Source organism: Festucalex cinctus, chromosome 19 (assembly GCF_051991245.1).
Source record: "Festucalex cinctus isolate MCC-2025b chromosome 19, RoL_Fcin_1.0, whole genome shotgun sequence".
In the NCBI taxonomy this organism is placed as follows: domain Eukaryota; kingdom Metazoa; phylum Chordata; class Actinopteri; order Syngnathiformes; family Syngnathidae; genus Festucalex; species Festucalex cinctus.
In genome coordinates, this window is record NC_135429.1 from 4,589,163 (window position 1) to 4,612,384 (window position 23,222).

At 42.0% G+C, this 23,222-nt stretch overlaps 2 protein-coding genes across 3 annotated transcripts; both read right to left on the reverse strand.

Moving 5' to 3' along the window:
* Positions 1-2,509: 2,509 nt before the first annotated feature.
* On the reverse strand, positions 2,510-4,020 carry ndufs5 (NADH:ubiquinone oxidoreductase subunit S5). The gene is made up of 3 exons (XM_077506353.1): positions 3,891-4,020; positions 2,795-3,014; positions 2,510-2,691 (listed from the first exon to the last, which is right to left on the reverse strand). The coding sequence occupies exons 2-3, from the start codon at positions 3,008-3,010 to the stop codon at positions 2,596-2,598; spliced, it is 312 nt and encodes a 103-aa protein (XP_077362479.1). The 5' UTR covers positions 3,011-3,014; positions 3,891-4,020; the 3' UTR covers positions 2,510-2,595.
* A 236-nt stretch (positions 4,021-4,256) lies between these two features.
* On the reverse strand, positions 4,257-23,155 carry rnf19b (ring finger protein 19B). Of its 2 annotated transcripts, none has more exons than XM_077507773.1 (10): positions 22,944-23,155; positions 15,027-15,892; positions 11,326-11,525; positions 10,460-10,604; positions 10,182-10,344; positions 9,250-9,364; positions 8,955-9,095; positions 7,963-8,152; positions 7,755-7,889; positions 4,257-7,006 (listed from the first exon to the last, which is right to left on the reverse strand). In XM_077507773.1, the coding sequence occupies exons 2-10, from the start codon at positions 15,677-15,679 to the stop codon at positions 6,574-6,576; spliced, it is 2,175 nt and encodes a 724-aa protein (XP_077363899.1). In that variant the 5' UTR covers positions 15,680-15,892; positions 22,944-23,155; the 3' UTR covers positions 4,257-6,573. The 2 variants fall into 2 exon arrangements, with proteins under 2 accessions (XP_077363899.1, XP_077363898.1); XM_077507772.1 differs by having other exon boundaries at positions 22,933-23,155.
* Between the last annotated feature and the right edge of the window lie 67 nt (positions 23,156-23,222).

Sequence of the window (23,222 nt, forward strand, 5' to 3'; positions counted from 1 at the left end):
TGTGGAGTGGGTTTGTGGGGGTGGTCTCCTCCTGTCTCGTCATCCGGCACCAACCCACCCTGGCCGCAGAGTGCATTTCGAGGCGTGGCTCAACGTGGGGTGGACCTAAAAACGTTGAAAAAAAATGTTTTGAGTTTCATTTGCTCAGCTTTTGCAGGTTAATAATGATTGAAACACACAGTACATCATCCAGTTCTTCTGTTTTTCTCGTCTACATGGGAATGTGAACAGGTACAAAACAAGGAAAACTACTGGTGAAGGAGAAGCAAAGAATGAGAACTTGGTTTTATGAAATAAGATACTTTCTAGCCAGACAAACGTGGGGCTCGTAAGGTGAACCGAAATGCTTCAACCCAGTACAAAATATGGCGGAGTTAAATTTGGCCTCTTGACGTACGTGGCCACAAGAGGGCGCCAAAACTACATTAATCCCTGAGACCTTTTGAAACCCGACTTCTTTTTTTTTATTTTTTAACATTAGCTTTCCATTTTTTTTACTTCATTTTGTCCATTTATTGTTTTACAGGTTTGTATTTTTTTTTCTTTTCTTTTATATTTAATTTAGCATTTTTCTTTTTTTCTTTTGCATTGTGTTGTTTCCATTTTATTTTGATGCTTTCTGTTGTGTTATTTCAATGTATATATATATATTTATATAATGAAATGCATTCATTTATGTATATCATTTATTTATTCCACGCTGTCTTGAGTAAGGAGGACTTATCAACAATGAGAAAGGATGTTTTGGCCAAATTTTGGCGTCGACAACCGAGCAGGCTATTTCACTAAAGCACATTCGCCACTTTCATTTTCGTTACAAAAATGTATTATTTGTTTTGAAATATTGTTTGGAAGCGTTTCCCAACTACAACTTATTACCCCCCCCACACACACACACACACACACACCTCCAAAATACAAATAAACAAACAAATATGTACATTATGAGCCTGAACATATGTAGTTTGTTTTTTGTTTTTTGCGTTGTCAAGACAACCTGTCAACAAAGCATTTTTGCCTAAATATGAATTGAACGTTCTATCTTACCGTAAGCATCCGGTTCAGCAAGCAAGCATTCCGTTCAATACATCATGGTCCTGTCGTTCGAGTGAGTATTTTAGACGGTTTTTAACATGCCGTTTATATGTGTATGACTAATAGACGACCGAGAAGGATCTTGATAAACACTTTAGTTTGTTTATTGTTCCTCGCTAGGTCATTGGAAGCTCGCTTGCTAATATGTGAACAAAGCTGCGTGGCTCGGCAGCTAGCACGCCCACAGATAGCACTCAGCTGTCAATCAAAAGTCAATCAAGCAAAACGCTTGACTTGAATGTTGTTTGGTGTGTTCTTCTCCAAACAGAAGCTGACGGCCACAATGAAAGCGAGTGACGGCTTCACATATATTAAATATTTACAAAAAATAATTTATTGAAATAGAGTTAGACTAATAGACTAAGCCCAAAATTCGAGTATGGAATGTAGACATGTGAGAGCTTTCTCTAAGTGGTTTATCAATTTGTATTTTTTATTTTTTTTTTCCTGCTGGTGTATGTAGACTCTTCCTTTGGAATTTTCAAAGGCCATTCAGAGTACTACTTCAAATAGGAACCATCATCATCATCATGATAGATTAGCTATCTTTTTTTTTTTTTTTTTTTCTTAAAGTCCATGGACTGTTTACATATTAATATGGCTTTAATATCAAGTATTGTAAAAATTATAGTGCAACCGCTCATGGAACCAGTCTTTCCAAACCGGTATTTTTCCATCAAAAATGAAAGTTATTCTGATGTATAAGTATGGAGATCAAAAATAAATCACAGACCTATATATTGGCACTACCACAGTTATATATGTTAAAAAAAATATATATCCCAAAAACTATTTTTACATAGACTTTGACAATCTTACTGAGAAAGGACCACCTCTTTGGCAGTAATGGGGCTTGTGGAAGAAATTGCTACCACTGTAGATTTCAAATAATAAATAAATGAATAAATAAAGAAATAAATAAATAGTTGGAATTTTCTTAGACTTGATGAAGGTTTTTGATCTTGTCGATCGCAATATATTAATGTAATGGATATTCTGTTTAAAAAATATCCATATATACCCTGCTACATGTGTACAAAGCTGCCGCGGCCGTCACAAAACTGCAATTACTTTGCGCCCACTAGATGGCGCTCGCAGCCCAATGATTAACATGAGAATTCACGGATCTAGATGACAGATGACGTCAGTATGTGCCGCTTAACAATTTTAAAATCAAATGTTGACTCACGAGGTCCCACAAGGGTCTGTGCTCGGTCCTAAACTATTCATATCAATGACATTTGCCGTGTCTTTAAAGTTTAAAAATTTTAATAATTTATTAGGGTAAGATATAATTGCCAATAATGTATAGAGTACAAGGGGTAGGATGACAAGTTTTTCCTTTAAGTAACAAGACTGCTTTTAAACACTGTCTCTGCATTGCACTAACATAGAAAACTTCAAGGAGATAAAATGAGGTGTATGAGCAACGATTTCTTTTATTAACTAAGACAAGACGATTTTAACTCTACATGGTGACAACCTAGATGCGGGTTTGGACTAGTCGCCCTGGCCTGTGTGGCAGGTGGGCAGCGTGTACGTGCCCTCCTTTATCATCTTGTCACGCTGCTGGCGGATGGTGTACAAACGCTTGAGCTGGAAACACAAGAAAACAAGATGGTCTCAAAATAATGCCTTTTTTTTTCCCACAAAAAAATCTGACCATCCTCTGCATTAAAAAAAAGGCATCAATAACTACCATCTTCTGCCGGTGCATGCACTCATACAAGTCCTCAAACTCCAGCCGGCACTCTCGCCTGGCGCGGGTCTGTCCGATGCCGTGGGAACACTCGACCCACTCCTTCTCGAAGGCGTGGCAGCGCGCCGCCTGCTGGTTGGGCTGCGGCGCGCTCTGCAGCAGCAGCCAGCGGTCCACGTTCACGCCCAGACGTGACTGCAGGTCCACGAACGGCATCGTGCTGAGGAACAAAAGGACACACTTAAGATGAGAACCATGGGACGTTTCCCCCCCCAAAAAAACACTTATTAATTTCACATCATCTGTAAAGAATGAATTAATGGATGTACATTTTATTTACTTGTATACTTACAATGTTTTGTATTGCTCTTATTTTACTCATCTTACTTTTTACTGCATGACCAATTTCTGTTTCATGTACAGCACTTTGTATTCAACAATACTTGTTTTAAAGTGCTTTATAAATAAAGTTGAGTTGAAAATAAATGAATATATAAATACATAAATAATTTTCCAGGGATGACAATGTTAGTGGGGGAGAGATGATGGTTTGTTTCCAAGAGAAAATAAAGATATTTACTTTGAGAGCATAGTTTTTGTATAAAATTCAACAAAAACAATGTTCAGCAGCCCAACTTTATTTTTGCTTAATTTTAAAAGCATTTTATTTGTATAGCTTACATATATAAACAAAAATAAATAAGAATAATACTACAGAACGTTACGGTAATGCAAAGTCGATCTTTTTATAATAAGAGTTTTTACAAATACCATGATCAAAACTCGAGCAAATTCATTAATCTTTTTATGGGTTCAGACTCGCACAAAACAGTAGGAAGGTCCAATCGTCATTAAATTATCTATTACAACCAATGTTTGCACAAACTATTAATGATAGTTTCAAAACTGTCTTATAATGTCGGCTAGCGAGTCTGTTAGCACGCCAGCTAGCCAGTCAATGACAGGTGTTGCTAACAGCGAGTCGATTAAATGCTGAACGTTAGTTCCAAGCAATGCTCACATTAAATTCTCCTTGCAACCAAAAGCTCTTAGTCAACTCAACAATGTCGAAATAAACGGCATTAAACCACATTACCGTGTTTTGTAGGCGTCGATTTAACCTTCCTCCGGATGCACGCGTTTTGCTTTGCGACTGTCGAACAATATACACTGCCGTAAAGTGAGGAGATATGTCGCGATGAAGCCCTCTGGCAGACGCGCGCGCTACTGCCGCCTTGTGGACAAGGATGCATATCACGACAGTCAACTTCAATAAAAACGATCGTGATTGTGATAGTAGAGATTCAAGAATACATCAGAAATGTTTCCCAAATGACCAAATGCATATAAGTTTGAAGATATCTGTGATGCTCATCGACACAACTTGAACCTGTCCCTATAGTCAAATTATTTTCAATCTTAGGGGCACCATCTGTTTTTGTCCAGGTCTTTCCCTGTCCAGTGACCTCTTAACCGTGGTACAGAGACTGAGCAGGCAGATTCTCTTTTCCTTACCTCCGCACAAGCTTTATGAAATAATGCTTTGGTAAACATCAGATTGTGTTTATTTTTCTCCACAAAAAAGGTCATTCACATTCCTGCATGTGTTATCCTCACGCCAGGGCGAGTGACAGTGACAGGAAGTTCACGAGCAGTTTAATGACACTCAAATATTGCTAGATCTATATTCTTTTCAGTCTCCAAAATTTCCATTCGACACTCGGTCAGTCAGGTACAAGTGTGGGCCCCGTGGTACATTCGAGTGGTTTGTCTCAGGCAGGCAGAAAAACGAGTGAAAAGTGCAGCAAATGAAACAAGCAGCTGAAGGCGAAAAGAAGCTACTCGGACATGAACATTCCACGCAAACTCGAGGAAACATCCTTTTTTTTTTTTCTTCATAGGCAAGCACAAAGCTGATAAAATATTTAGGCCAGTGAAAACAATTTAGACGATCACCGGTGTTTGCCTCCAAAAATTAAATTAGCATTTTTTTCTCATTTAATTTGCAATTTAAAAAAAAAAAACTCAGTGAATCCCAAAATGGATTAAAAATAAATAAATAAAAAGGTTTTGGAGGTTAACACTTCTGTCATTTCCAACACAAAAGGCATCCTGGTGTGAGCTTGAGTTTGATTTTATGGAACTTAAAGGGGACATATTATAGAAATGTAACTTTGTCTATGGAATTGTTTTCCTCCACAGTATGAAATGTGTCTAAACTGTGTTCTATTTTTTTATTTTTTATTTTTTACCTTTAGGCTTTGCAGACCAAAGTATGTCACAATCAAATAACTAGTAAGGGGGAGGGGTGAATGCATAATATGTCTCCTTTAAATGCAAACGTATGATGATGATGATCAAGACCATGATGAGTAGCCAAAAAAAAAAAAAAAGATAAGTTTGGTTAAAGTGCAAAAGTGCGCATTCAAAACAAACAAAAAAAAAGACACAATATGCGAACCAGTTACATACACGCACACGCTTGCATACGCACAGTGACAACTTCTGGTGTGTGCAAACTTCCACAATCAGAGTTTTTGTTGTTGTTTCTGCCAATAGAAACTTAACAGAGTGGTGCCTTGAGACACAAGTTTGATACCGTAACCCATATCTCAGATCATCTTCACCCATTGAAATTAACAAGAAAGGCTATTAATCCGTTCCAGCCTCCCTGGGGAAAAAAATAAATAAAATAAAAAATAAAAATTCATAGGGAAACCTACGTAAGTGTATTGCATTCACTTGAAAAAAAAAACCTCCTGTTTTTTTTTTTTTTTTAATGATACAAAAAAAAATAATTCAGTAAAACAGAATAATAATGAAAAAAATACTCCAAAAAACATAGCTCCCAAAAAAATTAGTCAGAAAAACAGTTTTTTTTTTCCCCAAGTGAATGCAATACGCTTCCGTAGAAACCAGCACTCTACAGTATTTTACTTTATAAAAATATATAGTAATAATATAATTAAATAGAATATAAATAAAGTTTGTGCATCATAACCAATTCATTGGGTCCCCTTCTGGTGTGCGTGACTTGGCCACCAGGGGGGTGTATAATACAGTCATGCAGATATAAAGAAGAGTTTCACAACTACTGTGACTCTGTAAACTGCCGTAATAGTAGTCGTTTTTCACAGAAGATGAAGTATATGTGCCGTTTTGTTTGTTTATGATATTTCCCATGACATGTTAGCATGAAGCTAGCATGAAAACTTTTGACTATTTGCTGCGGGCTATCTCAGAATTTAATTCACGTCGGGTCACTTGTATCTCAAGGTGCCGCTGTATCGTTCTGCTTGTGCCTCCAAAAGGTCGACGAGGTTTTCCCTCTCACACGACTGTTGCTGATCCGTTAAGCAGTCACGTAAAGACGTTTCGTGTTATTGGCTGTGCATCACGGCTGGTAAACATTCCACACCGGGCTCATGCGCACTCATGCACACAGCAAACAAGTTGACTATAGCGGGAGGAAGGAAAATAAAGACACAAGTCTTGCTTTCACACGTGAGAATTGTGGACTGGCTGGGCCGTGCGCCAGCTTTCACCCGCTTTCACTTGTGTGTAAAACTTGTACCTCTTTTGTTTTTGTTTTTGAAAGTAGTAGCCAAGGCATTTTTGCACCACGGAGTAAACGCGCTCGTATAAATCTCAGAGGTAGAACTCTGACAATGAGGAGATTGTCAGCCGGACGCCAGGGAGGCAAAAAAGCAGCAAGAAAAAAAAAGAAAAGAAAAAAACGGGAAGGGAAGTCCGAATGTTTGTTGTGCGTTCCTGAGAGGTCACACGTAGAGGACGACGTTGGCGTCGGCGGGACAGTGAAGGCCTTCGGTGGGGGTGCTCAGGGCCCGGCAGGAGGCGGCCGGCGCGGGCGGCGACCCCTTGGGCCGGGGCGAGTCGCAGTCATCCGACGTGAGCTCGGCGATGTCGTCCGACTGCGTGTCCGACATCTCCAGGTCGCTGCGGATGCTCTCGGGCTGGGCCAGCGTGACGTCGCCGAGGCCCGCACCCTGCTCCTCCTCGTCGCACCGCACCGAGCCGCCCGGCGACAGGCCCGGGGCGCCGCCCCGTCTGGAGCTGCAGTCCAGGGGCTCCTCCCCCGCCGAGGCGCTCACGGCGGCGGCAGTGGGCGGGGCCAGGTCCTCCTCGCTGGTCAGGCAGATATGGCTGGGTTTGGTCTCGATGTCCACTTGGATTTCCAGGTTGGTGCGCTCCCTGAGGACGTCACATGACACAATGGAAGACGACTTGAGGGTTGGCAAGTGACGACTCAACAAAGCAAAATGGCGGACTTGCTTTGTCTTTTCGGCGCTGGCTTCTCGTGACTTTTTTTGTGGGTCTACTCATGGCAGAGATGAAATCGGCTTCGGGGGCTGAATTTTCAAAAAGTCCAATTACAGTGTTCCCTCATTTATCGCGGGTGTTACATTTAAAAAAAAAAAAAAATGGAAATCCGCGTTATTTTTTTTAATTCCCATTACTTTTTTGCTTTGAAAGTATGTTGTTGTTAATAATTATTATACTACACAGTATATATTTTCCATCTCCACAATGCAATATTGTGGAGCGATGGGACAGACACCGTTGGAAAGGTCTCGTCGAGACGAATTTTGCGGCCGCAAAGACCAAGAAAATTAACAAAACAAAAAGCACGCTGTAAAAAAAAATAAAAATCCTCGAAACATTGAGGAAAGATGAACCCGCGATAAACACTGTACTACTTTTTAATGAGCATAAAATGGCCGCTTCAGATCAAAATGGCAGACATTCTGTCTTTTTAGGCATGGCATCTTGAGACTTTTTTGTGGGTCTATTTATGATAGACATGCCTTATAAGTTTCCTGTTTCTTGGTAAAACTGTTTTTTGGGGCTGAATTTTCCAAAAGTCCAATTACGAGTTTTGATTAGTCCGTTACAAGAGCCAAACAGTCTCAGAATTTGAAAGAAGTTGTCGTTGGTGTACCTGTCGGGCAGCGTGTAGGAGGAAATGATGGAGCCAGCCATCCCGCGCGTACTGGCACAGTCGCTGCCCGCCCCCAAGCTCCCCGTCTCCTTCTGGGCCGACTCCTTGGCCAGCTCCCCCGCCTGGACCTCCAGCCTGTCGTGAGCGGCGCACAAAAACCTCACACATCAAGTCATCCAAAACGGTCGAAGCGCCGCGTCCTCCTCACCTGCTGTATTTGCCCGTGCGGCCCCCCAAGGCGCCGCTGGCCAGTGTGTTGAAATGGGGCGTGTCCCCGACGGTCCCCGGCACCACCGAGAGGCCCTCGCTGGGGGAGGTGGTGCTCAGACCGCTCACCGCGCCGTCCAGGCTGCTCTCGCCCAGACTCGGCGATTTGAGAGCTCGCCATGCATCCGCCACTATTACAGATATATGAGACAATCACAATTAAAAACTTTTTTTTTTTGACTTTTTTTTTTTAAATAAAATTTTGCAGTTTAATTTTCATTTTAAATAAAAAAGGTAACACAGAAAGTAAAAAAAAAGAAAAAAAAAAAAAAAAAAAGCTAAACTAAAAAAAAAAACAGTTACATTTTACACACAAAATTAAAAGGTTTAAAATGTATTTGTTTTTTAATTACTGGTACATTGAATTAAAAATGTAAATAGGAGAGAAAAACGGCAATTCCACAGAATTTTTTTTCCCCCAATTTTTATTAAATTGAAATAACATTTTGAACTAGATTATAAACACAATCAAAAATGTTTGAAACAAATAAACAAAATACAAAATATATATATTTTGACCTTTATAAAAAATGTAATTAAAAATAACATTTTTAATTTAAAAAATAGATTATTAAAAAAATTCTCACACAAAGTAAAAAGCCTTACTGTATTACCTTTAATCCATATATTTGGATTATTTTTGCAAACTTTATTCATTTTATCCATGTCACTTACCTACTTCTTATTAATTTATTGATATAAATTTTATTCACTTGTATACTTACAATGTTTTGTTTTGTTCTTATTTTACTTATCTTACTGCATGACCGATTTCTGGTTCATGTACAGCACTTAGTATACAGAAATGCTTGTTTTAAAGTGCTTTAATCAATAAAGTTGAGTTGAGTCAAACATATTGTAACAAAAATAAATACATCAAAAATAAAATAATCACAATATTATCAAATCAAATGCCCAAAGGGCATTCCAGACCTGTGATCGGTCCATCGTCCTCGTCAAAGTCGATCCGCACCCCCCGGCCCTTCCCTCTGCTCACGCCGCAGCCGCCTCCTCGGCACAGCGAGATGGGCACCACGCCGTAAACGTACGCCAACATGATGGGCACGCCGATGCCTGGCAAAGAGGGCGAGGACGACAATGCACACGGCACGGAATGAGCAGATGACAGCAATCGCACTTTTTTCATCAAATTGGATCGATCGAGTGCATGGGATTGTTTTTCTTGTCCCGTTCGCACGTGGACAACCGGGTGAAGGCGGGCTCTCACCCACGCTGACGGCGGCGACGACGGGCGCGGTGAGGATGGATAAGGCCACGCCGCCCGTGATGGCCAAGTTCCGACGGTGGCGAGACGTCTTCTTCAGCTCGTAGTGAGCGTGGATCTGCCAAACACACCAAACGCTTTTTGTATTTATTTCCACATTTATTTTTATTTTTTGAATCCCGTTTTTTTATTCTTGCATTTATTTTTTTACTTCTATTGACTTTTTTGATATATATTAGGGATGTAACGATAACGGCAATATCGTGATATGGCGATATCAATGTCACGATATTAACAGCAGGACATCTGTTAAAAAAAAAAGTCGGGTTCATTTCCATTTGTGCAGTTCTAGCACCCTCTGGTGGCTTGTTTTTTTGAGTGCAGTTTAATTTTCACAAGGCATGTTTTGGCCCTTCTGTGTTTAAAACTGCGCTAATGGTTAGATGAAGGGGAACGTAATGTGCTTGTGAACAGTCAATATGTGCTTACATTAGCAAGTAAGTGACTCATTATATATATATTTTTTTATATATATTTAAATTTTTAGTATGAGCACATTTTTTTAACAATATTGTCACCTTTTTTGAATCGCCAACCTCTCCACAATATCGTAATAATTAGCGTATCGTCACATCCCTAATATATATGTATATATAAATATATATTTTATTTCCTTTTATATGTATATTTTTGTATTTAATTTTTAATTATATTTGTATATCTGCATTTATTTGTTTTATTCATTTATTTATTTTTAATTTTGGTAGTGTTGGTCCTTGTTGGCCACTTCTAAAATAACACAAAAGACTATCACCTATTTTTGTAACTATATTTGACTCTAATTGGATCGTTATAAAGCCACTGAAACATTCCTTTAAAAAAAAAAAAAACAGTTTTAATAGTTGCTATTAGGCTAACTGTTTCATCCTTCTCACCTTCCGTCCGACGTAAACGGGGATGCCGATGACCATGGCGGGGATGGCGATGCCGGCGATGAGCGTGATGCCCACGGGCGCACCGATGAGCGTGCCCAGTTGCCACAGAATTTTCTTCTTCCTGCTCCACGGCTTCTTGCCCCAGAAGGTGCAGCCGGACGGACTGCAGAGGGACAAGCAGGATGAGGGATGGAAACGTGCTGGTAAATACATTGACAGTCATACTGTACCGAAATAACACCTGCGAAACTAGTTAGCTTAGCATGCCACGCGCTAACCTGAGGTAGTGCAGGTCCGAGATCTCCTTCATGCACAGCCAGCAGAACTCGCAGCCGCACACGGCGCACGTCATGTGGTTGCAGCTGCCGTCGTTCATCTTGATGATGTAAGCGCCGCAGCGCGGGCACGGCTTGATGTCGTCCGCTGAGGAAGGCCAATCGGTCAAAAATCATCGCAACACGACTGAGAATGTTACTTTTGTGTTCGACACATTGTATATATCATTAAATCAGCAATCTGGATCAAATCTGGATTGAATTTGTGACCTTCAAATCTGATCTGGGATTTTAAAAAGTCATATCCGACCATGTTATAATTTAAACATTTTGATAAGCCATCAAAATGGAATGAAAAACAAGCGCACCTTGTAGGAGGTAATGATGCAAGCAGCTGCTTATCTTAGCATGTAAAGAGTGTTTGTTTGAAATCTGGATGCTGGAAACACACCTGCTGCAATTTAAAGGTCATTTTGGCATTTTAGCTCGAAGATGACGTGTATGTGTTCGCTTTTGTTGTTTTTATTTTCGCACCCACTCTTGTGGCTAACTTTGCATCCTCACTGTCCTCCTTTGCTTTTTTTTTTTTTTTTTTTTTTTAAAACTTGTTCATGTACAAGACATATTTTTCAAAATGTTTTAACAAATTCATATTATGACTTTGAAATAAACGTATTTTTTTTCCAAAACAAACATCATCTTTACATAGTATCAAATATTTATTTTGTTTTATTTTTGTCTACAAAAACGACTTAGGCAATTATGCTAACTTGTTAGAAATGCTACGACATCATAATTTTTGCAGATCTTGCGGTTTGGGAACCACTGGTTCAAATCGTCCGTCTGTCCATCCGTCCGTCCGCCCTTACCTGGTCCTTGCTCCTGGGTGTAGCTTGGCGAGTGCGTGCTGTGCGTGTGCAGCGACTGCGCCCTCTGCTGGCGGGCCGAGTCGCACGTCTGGTTGGGGTGCCAGGCCTGCTTGCAGTGGTAGCAGAACTCGGCGCCGCAGCCCTCGCGCCGGCACACCAGCCGGGGGCAGCTGGCGCAACCCGAGGCGATCACGGCGAACCTGCAAACAGACACGGGCGATGACAATAGAATAGACAGTGGATAAAGTCTACACACCCCTGTTTCAATGCTAGTTTTTTTGGTGATATAAAAAAATGAGACCATATAAATCATTTCAAAACTTTTTCCACCATTAATGTGACATATGCTGTTGTCAGCGTTGTGTACGGGAAAACACAATAAACAGACTAATGCATTTCAAACCAAATGCAAACCGGGACGCAGCACATACACCCCCACACACACAACAATGTCCCGGACACTGAGCTCCGTTAGTGTGCGCTGATGTGTTCAATGAAGTCCCGTTACCCATGGCAACGCCGCCTCTATTTCGCATCCACAATCGTCATGGCAACTGACAGCCGCTAGCAGAGGGCCCGACACGCTCTTTCTTGATAGGCCAGTCCCCACGAATGCACACACGCTGATGCGCAGCGGATTTATCGTTCGGAACACCAAGCGAGATCCGTGTGTTAGCATACGGAATGTTCCAGACATTCTTATTACCACCGCCTATGCTGTGATGTCTATCGGGTGCCATTACGACGACGCCTATTCCCAGTTTCCCACCACATAAACACGACAAGAAAATGAGAGATATAAAGACGCAACAAGTCAGGTTTTATGGGTTCATCACTTAACCAGTAGAGGGCAATCATGCACTAAACATGCCGTTATTGACCTCATGTAGCTAACAGCTAGCTCTACCCTTGTTTACTCATGAAATAATATTGAAGCCATCGTCTGTCATTGACTTTTAAGACACTATTACATAACGTAATGTAGATATAATGATGTATGTGTGAAGTAGTGGTAGTTAGAGCTTGTTTACCTTAAGTGGTAATTGCTCGTGTGCTAATGCTAATCATGATTGCTAACCGTTGAGCATAAGCTAATTTTGTTGGTGTTTAACTCATTCACTGCCAAAAATGTATTTATATGTTTGTGATTTTAAGATAGAGAATACAGAAGGCTTTGATGCAGCTTCTGACCTGAAGAGGTTGCTTAAAGCAATGGTAGTTACTACAAAAAATCGGCCAGTAGGTGGCAGCAGAGTATAAGAGATCAGCCAGGGCCATGTTGCGACAAGTTCTTTTTCAGTGTTTTCAACAGGTTTGTGAATAATGTTGAAAAGTAGCTATATTCTAATCCTAATTGCTGCAAAACAGAAACAGATAGAAATATACTTTTTTTCCCTGATGAAAGAAGAGATTCTAATCTTTCTTTTTGGTAGGTTCCATGTTTTTATAGCAATAGAACACATTATGTGGTATTGCAAAGGGGGTTGCTTCAGAGAAAATGGCTGCAAGGGAGTTTAATAAGGCATATGTATAGAAGATAATAAATTATGAGTACTTTTATCCACTCAATTCAATTTACGTCCAACCATAGTGGTCATAAAAAAAATTGGTTGCGATGGTAGGGTGATTAATCGATTATTTGATGGAATTATTAATTTCTGCTCCCACACTTTTGCATCTTTTGGATGCGGTGGGTGAAGTGTAGCATAATACCAACAACCGGTCGTCGACACATAACCAAACATGGGATTCCCGCCTGCGAGGGCTCCCGTGACGGAGAAAGGTGCCACCTGGTTCCACCTTGGTCTGTGTTGTGTCGCTGCAGCTGCTGTTTGTGCGCCGCCTTGGAATTAGTCAACGGCGCGTACGCTTCTGGAGAGGGGTGAGTCAGCGCTGGCGTCAGACACGGCATCATCCCTCAGAGTACTGAGGTCAGCAGGCGGGCTCGCCGTGATACTGCTGACGCACGCACGCACACACACAAGCCTCGGTTTGAGGTGTTTATCAGGGAAAGGATTTTGTACACGTGTTTGTACGTAACCTTTAGTCGTCTTGCCGCAACATGCTAGTCCAAGGGTGGGCAAACTTTTATGCTCAAGGGCCGCGTCCTATTTTGAAAACGAAGCGATTGGCCACCTCATTTGTACTTGAGATGTGTAAAAGAGTTTATTTTGATAGTAAAAATGTGGTGCATTGGCTATACTTGCCCACCTCTACTGTAGTCACACATACACACCGCGTTTTGAGATAAAACAATCGCCTCTCACTTATTCCAGTAAGCATCACCCAAGCCAACGTGATGACTCCGCCTCTTTCTACACCTCCAAACACAATTTCCACTTTCTCAACATCGTGTTCAGCCATTTTTTTTTAACGAGTATCTACATAAGCAGAAAGTGTGTGAGCACTTTTGCAATCTCTGCCCTTATCTGACCCAGAAGCCTCCTGGCTGACGTGAAGCAAGACCGCAGAGTGAAATCATCTAGATTCCAGATTACGGCAGAAAAAGGAAGGCGACTGACGGGAACAATGTGAAATTTCACACCCACAAAGTCTGCCGTCATTTCCTCCACTTCCTGTGTGCTCATTGGGACTTTACAGTATGCATCTGATAAACTCGGGCACCACTTTCACCACTTAATGAGAACAAATACAAAAGTTAGATCTTTTTTTCTTGACAGACTTTTTTGCTACACTGCATTAAATGGAGCTGTTCCTAATATTCTGGCCTTTAATATTACTTGCTACATCTTTTTAGGACGCCTGCTTCGGATTAGGGTTCATTTGGGTAAATTCCCCTCGTAGGAGTTCATCAAAGTACAAGCACTGGCACTTGCTCAAAATGGCCGACTTCCTGTTCAATTTCAAACAAGCGTCCTTGAGAGTTTTAGTGCCTTCTCAAATATTTTCCTGGGCCCAATTTTGTTCCCACACATCCCTGGTTGGGAGTCACCTAAAACACATATTTACCAGTTTAGCATCTCCCATTCGTCAAGCATACCCAAATTGAGGTTGATTTGAGTGAATTCCCTGGTTGGAGTTTCTCAAAACCTTGGAATTCACCCAAAATGGCTGCTTCAAACCAAAATGTCCGACATTCTGTTCAGGTCAAGCATGCGTCCTTAAAAGACTATTTTCTGCATCCTAATTTTTCATGTTCCTGAGTGAAACTGATCTTGGAGCTAATTTTTAGTTTTATGATGATGATCCAAAACCATAAAAACAACAAGTTTAAGCAAATTTTTAAAAAAAAATTGACATTTGTATAAAAAATATTGGTAGAAGTACGGAATCGTAGAGTTGCCAATGTGGAGTAAACATTTTTGGCTGGCGAGTATGTTCGAACATACTCACAAATACGTTCGAACATAGTCGCAAATATGTCTGAACGTACTTGTAGGATACATGCTACAAAATTAGAATACCTTCCCATAATGCCACGGGGTATTATTTGCATATTTGCAAGTATGTTCGAGAACATACTGGCCAGCCAAAAATGTTTACTCCACATTGGTAGAGCTACGCTTCCGTAGTAGAAGGGATGAAACTATTGGGGAAAAACAAGTCAAGCAGTCACCAATCCTCTATTCTTCTCTTCTATTCTATGCTAGGCGCTAAACTAACTTGGCCTGAGCTATGAGCTAGCAAGCTCATTTGCAACGCACGTCCAACCCGAGGTGTACTGTTCACGTATTCCTTACCCGCAATCGGGCGCCGGGCACCACCTGCAGTCGGGGTCGGAGGCGAGGCACCGGCGCAGCAGGAACTCCTCGTACTTGTCCAGCAGGGCGGCGTCATCCAAGATGTCGGCCACCTGCCGGGGCGCCAGGCGCTCGGCGCACTCGGGGCAGCTGAGCTGGACGCGGCTCTCGGTGATCTCGATGCGCAGGTACTGGCGCAGGCAGCACAGGCATGAGCGGTGGCTGCAGCCCAGCAGCTCAGGCAGCTGCTCGGCCGGCTGGCGCACCAGGCACAGGGGGCACTCCAGGAGATCGCCGTCCCCCGGCGGAGCCTCGCCGCCCAGGGAGGCCCGGCCGGAGGAGAGCCGCCTGGAGGGGGTGCCGGGGGCGGCGTCCTCGGGGACTGCTGCGGCGGCGGCGGGTGTGGGCGGCACTGGGGTGGCCGGGCTCAAGGCGCTAGACGGTAGGAGCTGCTGAGCCTGAGCGTGTGGAAGGTGGGATAGCGGGGTGGCGGCCCCTCCTTTGGGGCCCTTGGTCGCACGGGAGCCCCGTTTGCCGTGGAAGAGGCTCTGGAAGGAAATGCGGCGTCCGCGTTTGCCCGCCGCCCGGCACTTTGGGTTGGGGACGCCGCCCAGCGAGGAGTGCGGCGACTCCGAGTCCTTCTCCGAGCCCATGTTTTTAGCCCAAGACAGTCACAGTTAGATGTGAAGAAACGAGACGTCCTTTTGGGAACGCTTAGTAGGAAAACTGACAACTCAACACTTTGAACATCTCACATCACCCTCGATGATGATTTGTGTCTCTTTCAGGGCGGGATTCTTCAAAACGCCAAAAAGAAAAAGGCAAAAGAATCCACCAGTTGAGCTCAGAGGAGATCCTTACGCTCTCTGTGAGGAAGACAAGAAAAGGAAGTTAAACACAGAGCATGCACGGTGCGACGTACCCTCGAACTTCCTGCTTCTCATCGCGAGCGTTGGCAACTCAGATCAAGCTGTGGTGACACATAAGTGTGGTACGCAGGCTCCATCTGGTGGTATGTGAAAGAATCACTGCCAAAGTAGAGTTCAGTTGTATTTAACTTTTACATTCAAAACATTTGGATTTACTGGAAACCGACCGATACGGATTTTTTTTTAGGCAGATATCAATTACAATAATTACAAAATATATTAAATTAACAAAATAACTTATGTTACAATGTGATTTTTTTTAATAAATGCTAATAGCAGCCTGGTCAAGCTCTTATGTACTCTTATTTTAAAACATTAAAAAGGTCCATTTTTTGTTTCATTAGTACATGTAATACATTTTAATTGAATCAATTATAGAAATGTTTTTACAGAAAATCTTTCTATAATCAAGCCAAATGTTAATGCTCAACTGCATGTTACAGTGGCGCAGTAAGAAGTTGTAAAATATGAAAAATGGTTTGAATCGGTTGAGAAATGTGTAAGGACCAAAAAAAAAAGGGGGATTCAAAAATTCTGGTGCAAAATATCCGCGTATGCTCTTCAGCAGTCACACAATTAAAGCCTCAATTAAACGCGTGACATCATCCAATCAAGTATTCATGTGGGGAAGCGAGCGTCTTCCTTCCTTCCACTTCACGCGGCGCTGCCAGAGCTGTTGCCACGGCGACGCCCGCCACGAGCGAGGCAAACAGCGGCTCTCTCTGTGCACTCTGGCACGTAAGCGCGCGCACGCACATGCAAACATGCGCGTAAATCCTACACAGCCGCACGCACGCGCACGCAATGGAAGACAACGTGTTGTCGAGGTGTTAACTAGAACACGTGAATGTTTTTGTTTTGGAAAAGAAAACGATAACGCATATGAAACAGTATGTGGTCATGTAATTATTCAATATTTATCTATTTTGCAAAGTAACTGATTTATTGATCCATTTTAAATGAAGAAAAATGTCAATAAAAAACGTTTTTTATTGTATTAAATGATTTCAAAATTGATTTACAGTAAATAGTCAAATAAACATTGTGCTGAATCATTTTAAACAAGCAAAAGTTTGCACCCCCTGGTATACACAGATACAATAACAACAACAATATGGCCGTTGGCGGTTACCGTGGCAACCCCATCGCCTTCTCAAGGTCAAACTGTGGTGTTCGCTGTACAACAAAAGCGGTGTAGTTCTACATAAAGCCTAATAAACACGCTCAGGCTGCCTGCCATCTGTGATAAAAACACCTGACGCCATTTACGCTTTGATTCCGACAAATGTTTGTACTTGTGTGTTTCTGGGTGTGTGTGCGTGATGCTTTTGGATCCCATTTGGCAGGCTTGATCAAAACCTCACAGCGGGCGTTCTCTTGACAGATAACAGGCCTCGAAAACTGCTGCTATTTTACACTTTAATCTGCTGCCGTCGAAATTCAACAGGTGTGTATGGCTGCACACGCACGCACACGCACACGCACACACACACACAGATGAGGCAACAAGTGTCAAATTCCAAAGTCAAATTGCATGTATCATGACAAGAGTCAGAACTCTGTGTCTGGCCAGTAAGCAAAAAATGTCACTACCGGTCACCATTTTGTGTCAGTTTCACTTTTTGGGAATGTTATTAGCATGAATGACGACAACAAACAAGCGCTTGCTTAAATTTGTGTTTTCTAACATGTACACAATCATGAACCCATGTTACATAAACAACTCTACTCAGCGGTTATATTACTCATCACAAACAAACCACCTTCACATGAGGCTCATCTAAAGTATAGTTAGCATACTAGCTTAAAAACATGCTAGCGCAAAATGACGTGATATCACTTTACATAAAATTTATGAAGTTGACCTCCAGCAAAACACGACATCAGAAACGGACAGTAAAAAAAAAAAAACTATCAATAAGCGAAATTAACAATAACACCAATATTTCACCAGATGGCGCCAGAGTACGTTAGCGCGTTAGCTTGAGTACAAGACAACAATTAGATGAGATTTTAAGCAAATAACTGTGAATAAGACCCCCTAAAAAAAATCTCAGTGGATATATTATTTCGCAAATGCCGAACCGGAATAATAATTTTGACCAATTAAGTGAAATTGGATAATTTGGTGCAGTGCTCGGGAACGGTACAGCGAGTCTGAAGGTTCACGTGTTGCAAAATGTGCACCGGTGATTCAGTAAGCGCGGCAACCGCGCTGCTCTTTGGAATATAATACATGCTAATAAATCGTATGGCAGCTGTGTATATGTGTGTGCGGCAGATGGGTCTGAACAGGCGGAGATTTAACCACACACACACACACTTTGTTCCACACACTCGTCCTCCCACTCCACGGCTGCTCTATTCAAAACACACATACATGCACATGCTTATCTAATGGACTAACAAAACCAAAACCAGGAACATTCCCATAAGATTCCGTGTGACGTGGCGGCGAGACGTCACGCATTTACGCCGCATTAATTAGAATAAAAATCGGATGCCTATTTGCGAATTGTCAGTAGGTCTTAACATTTACTAGTGTCCGATCGATATGCTGCTCTATTACCAAATCTGCCGATTGTCTAGTCAAGGGATCTCTTTGTCCGATTGGCTGACAAGTTTCAGTTAAAAAATATCCATCAATTTTTTATTGCTTTAATGTACAAAAACACTATTTTGTGTTTCTTTTTTTAGTATGAGCTCATTTTTTTTACAATATTGTGACTTTTTTGTTATATATTATATATATTTTTATATATAATATTTATATTTTTTATATTTTCATTGCTTTAATTAATGTACAAAAACAATATTTTGTGTGATATCGTGATAATATCGTATCGTGATGTTTGGATATCGTTGCCTCCCTATTACATCCCTATAGTAGTGACCAGCAACCAGCCCAGGATGTACCCCATATCTTGCTTAAAGTCCACTAGGATAGTCCCCATGTTAACATCATAATAACCTTTTCAAAAAATATACAAAATATACACAAATATATTTCAAACGTAGCAGTGCACTGCATTCAAAAGACCTCCACCAGGAAACTCGTGAATGAGTGTTCAAGTGACTTTGGTTCCCCGTTAAAGGACAAAAGGTCCTGGTCTTGAAGTGGGTCACAATGACAAAGAAACTCGGTTGGTGGGATGAATAATTCAGGTATCTTATGCACCTCCCACTTATTGCGTCCCGCAAAAGGTAAATAGGACACTGACAGGAAGTTGGCGCAACATCACTCAGTGCTCCTGATTGCTTCCAGCGGGAGCAGTTTATTATTTCTTTCTTGTCTTTTCATCTCAACACTGACAAATCCAAAACATGAAGTTTGGAGTTTTAGCATTAAAACGCCTATCAAAATGCTTCGTCCTAAAAGCGGTGTCGACACTCAACAGTCAACAGCGTTCCCATCCTCGTGTCTCCGGCCGGCTCAGCTAAATTCATTACCCTACCCTCGTGTGCTGGCAAATCTCCCAGCTCTGCTTTTCCATCCTCCCTATTTTCCCGCAAAAAAACAACTGGAATGAGCCGGAAAAGTTTCTATGTTCCCAGATTGTTTGAGTGTTAAGAGTCCTCCACGTGAGGGAACGTGACTAATCTGGAAAACCAGAAATTTGCCATTAAACGTGTTTTATAACTCAACACTATTTATTTTTTATTTTTTTCTCACCAATTAAACGAAATGATTCAGCTTTTTAACCACACAATGAAGATGTTTCACTTTTTGGGGGCCGGTCACTGAAACTGATTAAATTGATTAAAGATGGAATTTAATTAAAGTCGGAGTTAACCTTAAACATTTCTTGACAATAATGTGTTATATGTGACCTCAATAGTCTAAACATGAGTCATGACATTATGATTAATGTTCCATTTGTGGAATCCAGCCATTTTTCTCCCTCTCCGGTTGGCGGCCATTTTGCCACTTGCTGTCGACTGAAGATGACATCAATGTTGCTCAGGAGTCAGGTAACAACCAATCACAGCTCAGCTCACCCGTTTTCTGAAGCTGACCTGTGATTGGTTGTTACCTGAGATCTGAGCAACGTTGATGTCATCTTTAGTCAACAAGTGGCAAAATGGCCGCCCCGAGACGGAGAAAAATGCCTGGATTTTGCCGCCTAACTCAAAATTGTAAATAGTTGAAGTTATTGTCAGGCGGTAGTGATATTGTTCACCGTCAATATTACACATGCCTACAAGAAAAGCAGCGCCCACACTGAATGCTGTAAATGTGCAAGCACAGTTCTCTAAAATTTCACTTGTGTGTGTGTGGGGGGGGGGGGGGGGAGCTAACCCAGCACACACCTATGATTGTGTTTTTGAGCAAAACAAAAAACAAAAAAAGAGAGCCAAGCTGAAGATTTTCAGCATCCTTCAACACTTCAACAACAATGATGATGACACCATAATAATTTGAAGTTGTTTGAAACCTGCAAACTAGCTTGACTTCAAAGTGTTTTTGCCTGTTTTGCTTCACTACAGTCTCCCATTAGTGAGGCCTCAGGCAGAGCAGAGTGTGGGCAATTTAAATAAATAAATAAAACACTCAGGAAATAAAGCTTGTTTGGCAAGTAGCTCGCAAGCATGAGGCGTCATCTGGTTAACAGTTTTCTCTGGAAGCGACAAAAGGGATTTTGGTTAGTTAAAATGACTAACAGGCCCTCAAAACTGCTTTTTACCAGTGACTCTTGGAACTGATCAACATATACTTTGACACCGACATTAGATTGTGTAGATTGTGGATACCTGCTTCCGATCATTTCAGATCTTCCAAGAAACGACGGAAAGCAATAAGAACAGTGAGCAAGAAAAGTGCTGCCGGATCCAATGTCAATGCAAGGCTTTACGATTCTGAGGAAACGGCAGCACAATGAACAGACACGCACACACGCACACACACACACACACACACAAAGAGTCCGACGACCGAGCGTGTAATTATCCGCTAGTGTGTGAAACACGAACCACGCGATTGCGGGAACCTGAAGCGCTTCCGCATGAGGTCATTGTGCTCTGATGTTTCTGGGGAAAGGAACTTGTCAGGATGCAAACGACAACTGAGGGAGAGCAGACCTTTGCTGAGGCTGAAACAATAAATTCAACTCAACAACTCAAGTCTAAAGTAGCAGCAGCTAACGATTAGCGTGATGTTGAAAGTGTTAACAAAGCTCACGAAATTCTGGTAATCTGTTAAATTGTTCTTGAGATTAAAAAAAAAAATTACACATTCGAATTGTGAATGCAAACACTTATTTGCAGGTTCGTGTTTCTAAGCACGAAAAACAAGTGAAGTTTGAACAAATTTAGCGAGGCGTCATTTCCGTACTTTTGAGTAGTCATGAAAAATTAACACTTGGGATTGTGAACACTGCTGTTCGTTAAGGAGTTGCTTGCCGTTTAGTGATTCTATGCTAATTTTCATTAGCCACATATGACATTTTGCAATCCATGTTAGCGTTAAGCTAGCAGGACTTTTGTTAGACTAAATCATATTGTTGAACATATTTAATTCTCTTGTTTTATGATTCCATTTTACAGTTTAAAACAAAACAAAACAATTCTTTGAACCTGAAGTTTCTATTATAGCCTTTCAACATACACTTTAATGCATAACGCGTGTTTAAATTCAGCTTTGAAGAACTGCTGAATGTACGCCCACAACATGTGGCTTTCGACTACAAAATGTCTGCTGGCTGCTGCGTGTCCTCCAGTTCCAGCTGTGCTGCTGATTTCATGTGTGAATTATGTATTGTGTCTCCTTCCCTGGAAAAACACACACGGGGAGGGAATGAGAGGACGTTTTGGGGAGTGGCACCACGCTCGGAAAAGCTTGGAAAGGGAAAGTGACGAGGGAAGGGCTCCAGCTGGACGGAACGACACGCAAAGGCATGTTGTCTCTCGTCATGTCGTCTCTCCACATGGAAGACGTGTTGTAATCATGCTGTCTCATCACACTAACGATGTGGAGGCTTTACACTGTGGACATGTCTCTCCTACGAGGACATGATGTCTTTAGTCACGTGTCTACACACAGATTACTTGTCTCCGGTGGTCATTTTGTCTCTTCAAACAATGAAGACACTGTTGTCGCTAGTTTTTTTTAATCTTTCTGAAGACATTGTCTCCAGTGATGTTGTGTCCTAGAGGTGTCTTTACACCTTTAATCATTTTGTCTCTTGTCTGATGATGTCTTTCTGAAGACACGTCGGTCGTAGTCATGCAGGTTCAACACACTCGGTGGGGAGTGGGGACGTCTTTCCTAATAGGACATGTCTCTTCACCCAGCGATGTCCTCTCTTGCCTTGTCTCGCCAAAGAGGGATGTCTCTCTCACCATAATGTTGCATGTCATCTGTCAACAACGTGAAGCCATATTGTCTCTCTACAACGAGGGTATGTCTGTCCTATGAGGACATGTCTTTGCTCTTGTCTTTCCACACTGAAATGTTCTCAAGTCATAGTCTCCAAACACTGAAGACATGTCGCTAGTCATGTCTTCACACACTGAAGAGTGAAGACAAGTCGTCTCTCAGTCTCAACAATGAGGACACGTTGTCTCTATCATCATCATGACCATGTCAGTTGTCTCCCCAGAGGACATGTCTCTAGTGTGTAGACATAGGTTATGTCTACATATTGTCTCTACACAGAGAATATATCACACCATTTTCATCATGTCTCCGAGAGTTGAGACATGCCCGTAATAGCATGTAGACATCGATTATACGGTACCTAATGACTGAAATGTCGTTCCAGTAAGGACATGTCGAGACACGAAATGATTGAAAACTGAGAAGTCTCCTTAGCATCCTGCCTGCTCATGTTTGCTATGCTAGGACGTGTCCGCCGTGCTCGCCCGCTGACGCATGACTCGGGGAAATTTCACGCAGCCCCCCTCGAGCAAATTGTCCTTATACATCTTCCACTTTCTGTTTCTATCGCCCAGCAACAGCAGAGAGAGACTTCACCTACCAGCTTTTTACCTTCGACGCGGCTACGAAGGCGTCTTTCGCGGGCTTCCTCCTTCGGTCGCGTCGCCCGCACCCAACACAGAGGGGGGGAGAAAAAAAAAAGAAAAAAAAAAAGCTCCACGAACCCCCTGCTTGGCTAGTTCGCCTCTGAGTAGCTGAAGGCGGCCGGAAAAATCGGTGCGTCCCTGTGAGTGAGCTCGGTGCTCCGGTGTTGTGCGATAGCCGCAACTCTCTCCCTCTCTCTCCCTCTCGCTCGCTCTCCCCGCCCTGCCACGTGACGTCATGGAGGAA

Coding starts and splice junctions, on each gene's coding strand:
- ndufs5 (XM_077506353.1), bottom strand. CDS start 3,010: ATGCCGTTCGTGGACCTGCAGTCACGTCTGGGCGTGAACGTGGACCGC. Junction 2,692..2,794: donor GCATGCACCGGCAGAAGATG/GTAGTTATTGAT, acceptor TTGTGTTTCCAG/CTCAAGCGTTTGTACACCAT.
- rnf19b (XM_077507773.1), bottom strand. CDS start 15,679: ATGGGCTCGGAGAAGGACTCGGAGTCGCCGCACTCCTCGCTGGGCGGC. Junction 7,890..7,962: donor CGCACGGGCAAATACAGCAG/GTGAGGAGGACG, acceptor CGCTCACGACAG/GCTGGAGGTCCAGGCGGGGG. Junction 7,007..7,754: donor TCCTACACGCTGCCCGACAG/GTACACCAACGA, acceptor TGACGTCCTCAG/GGAGCGCACCAACCTGGAAA.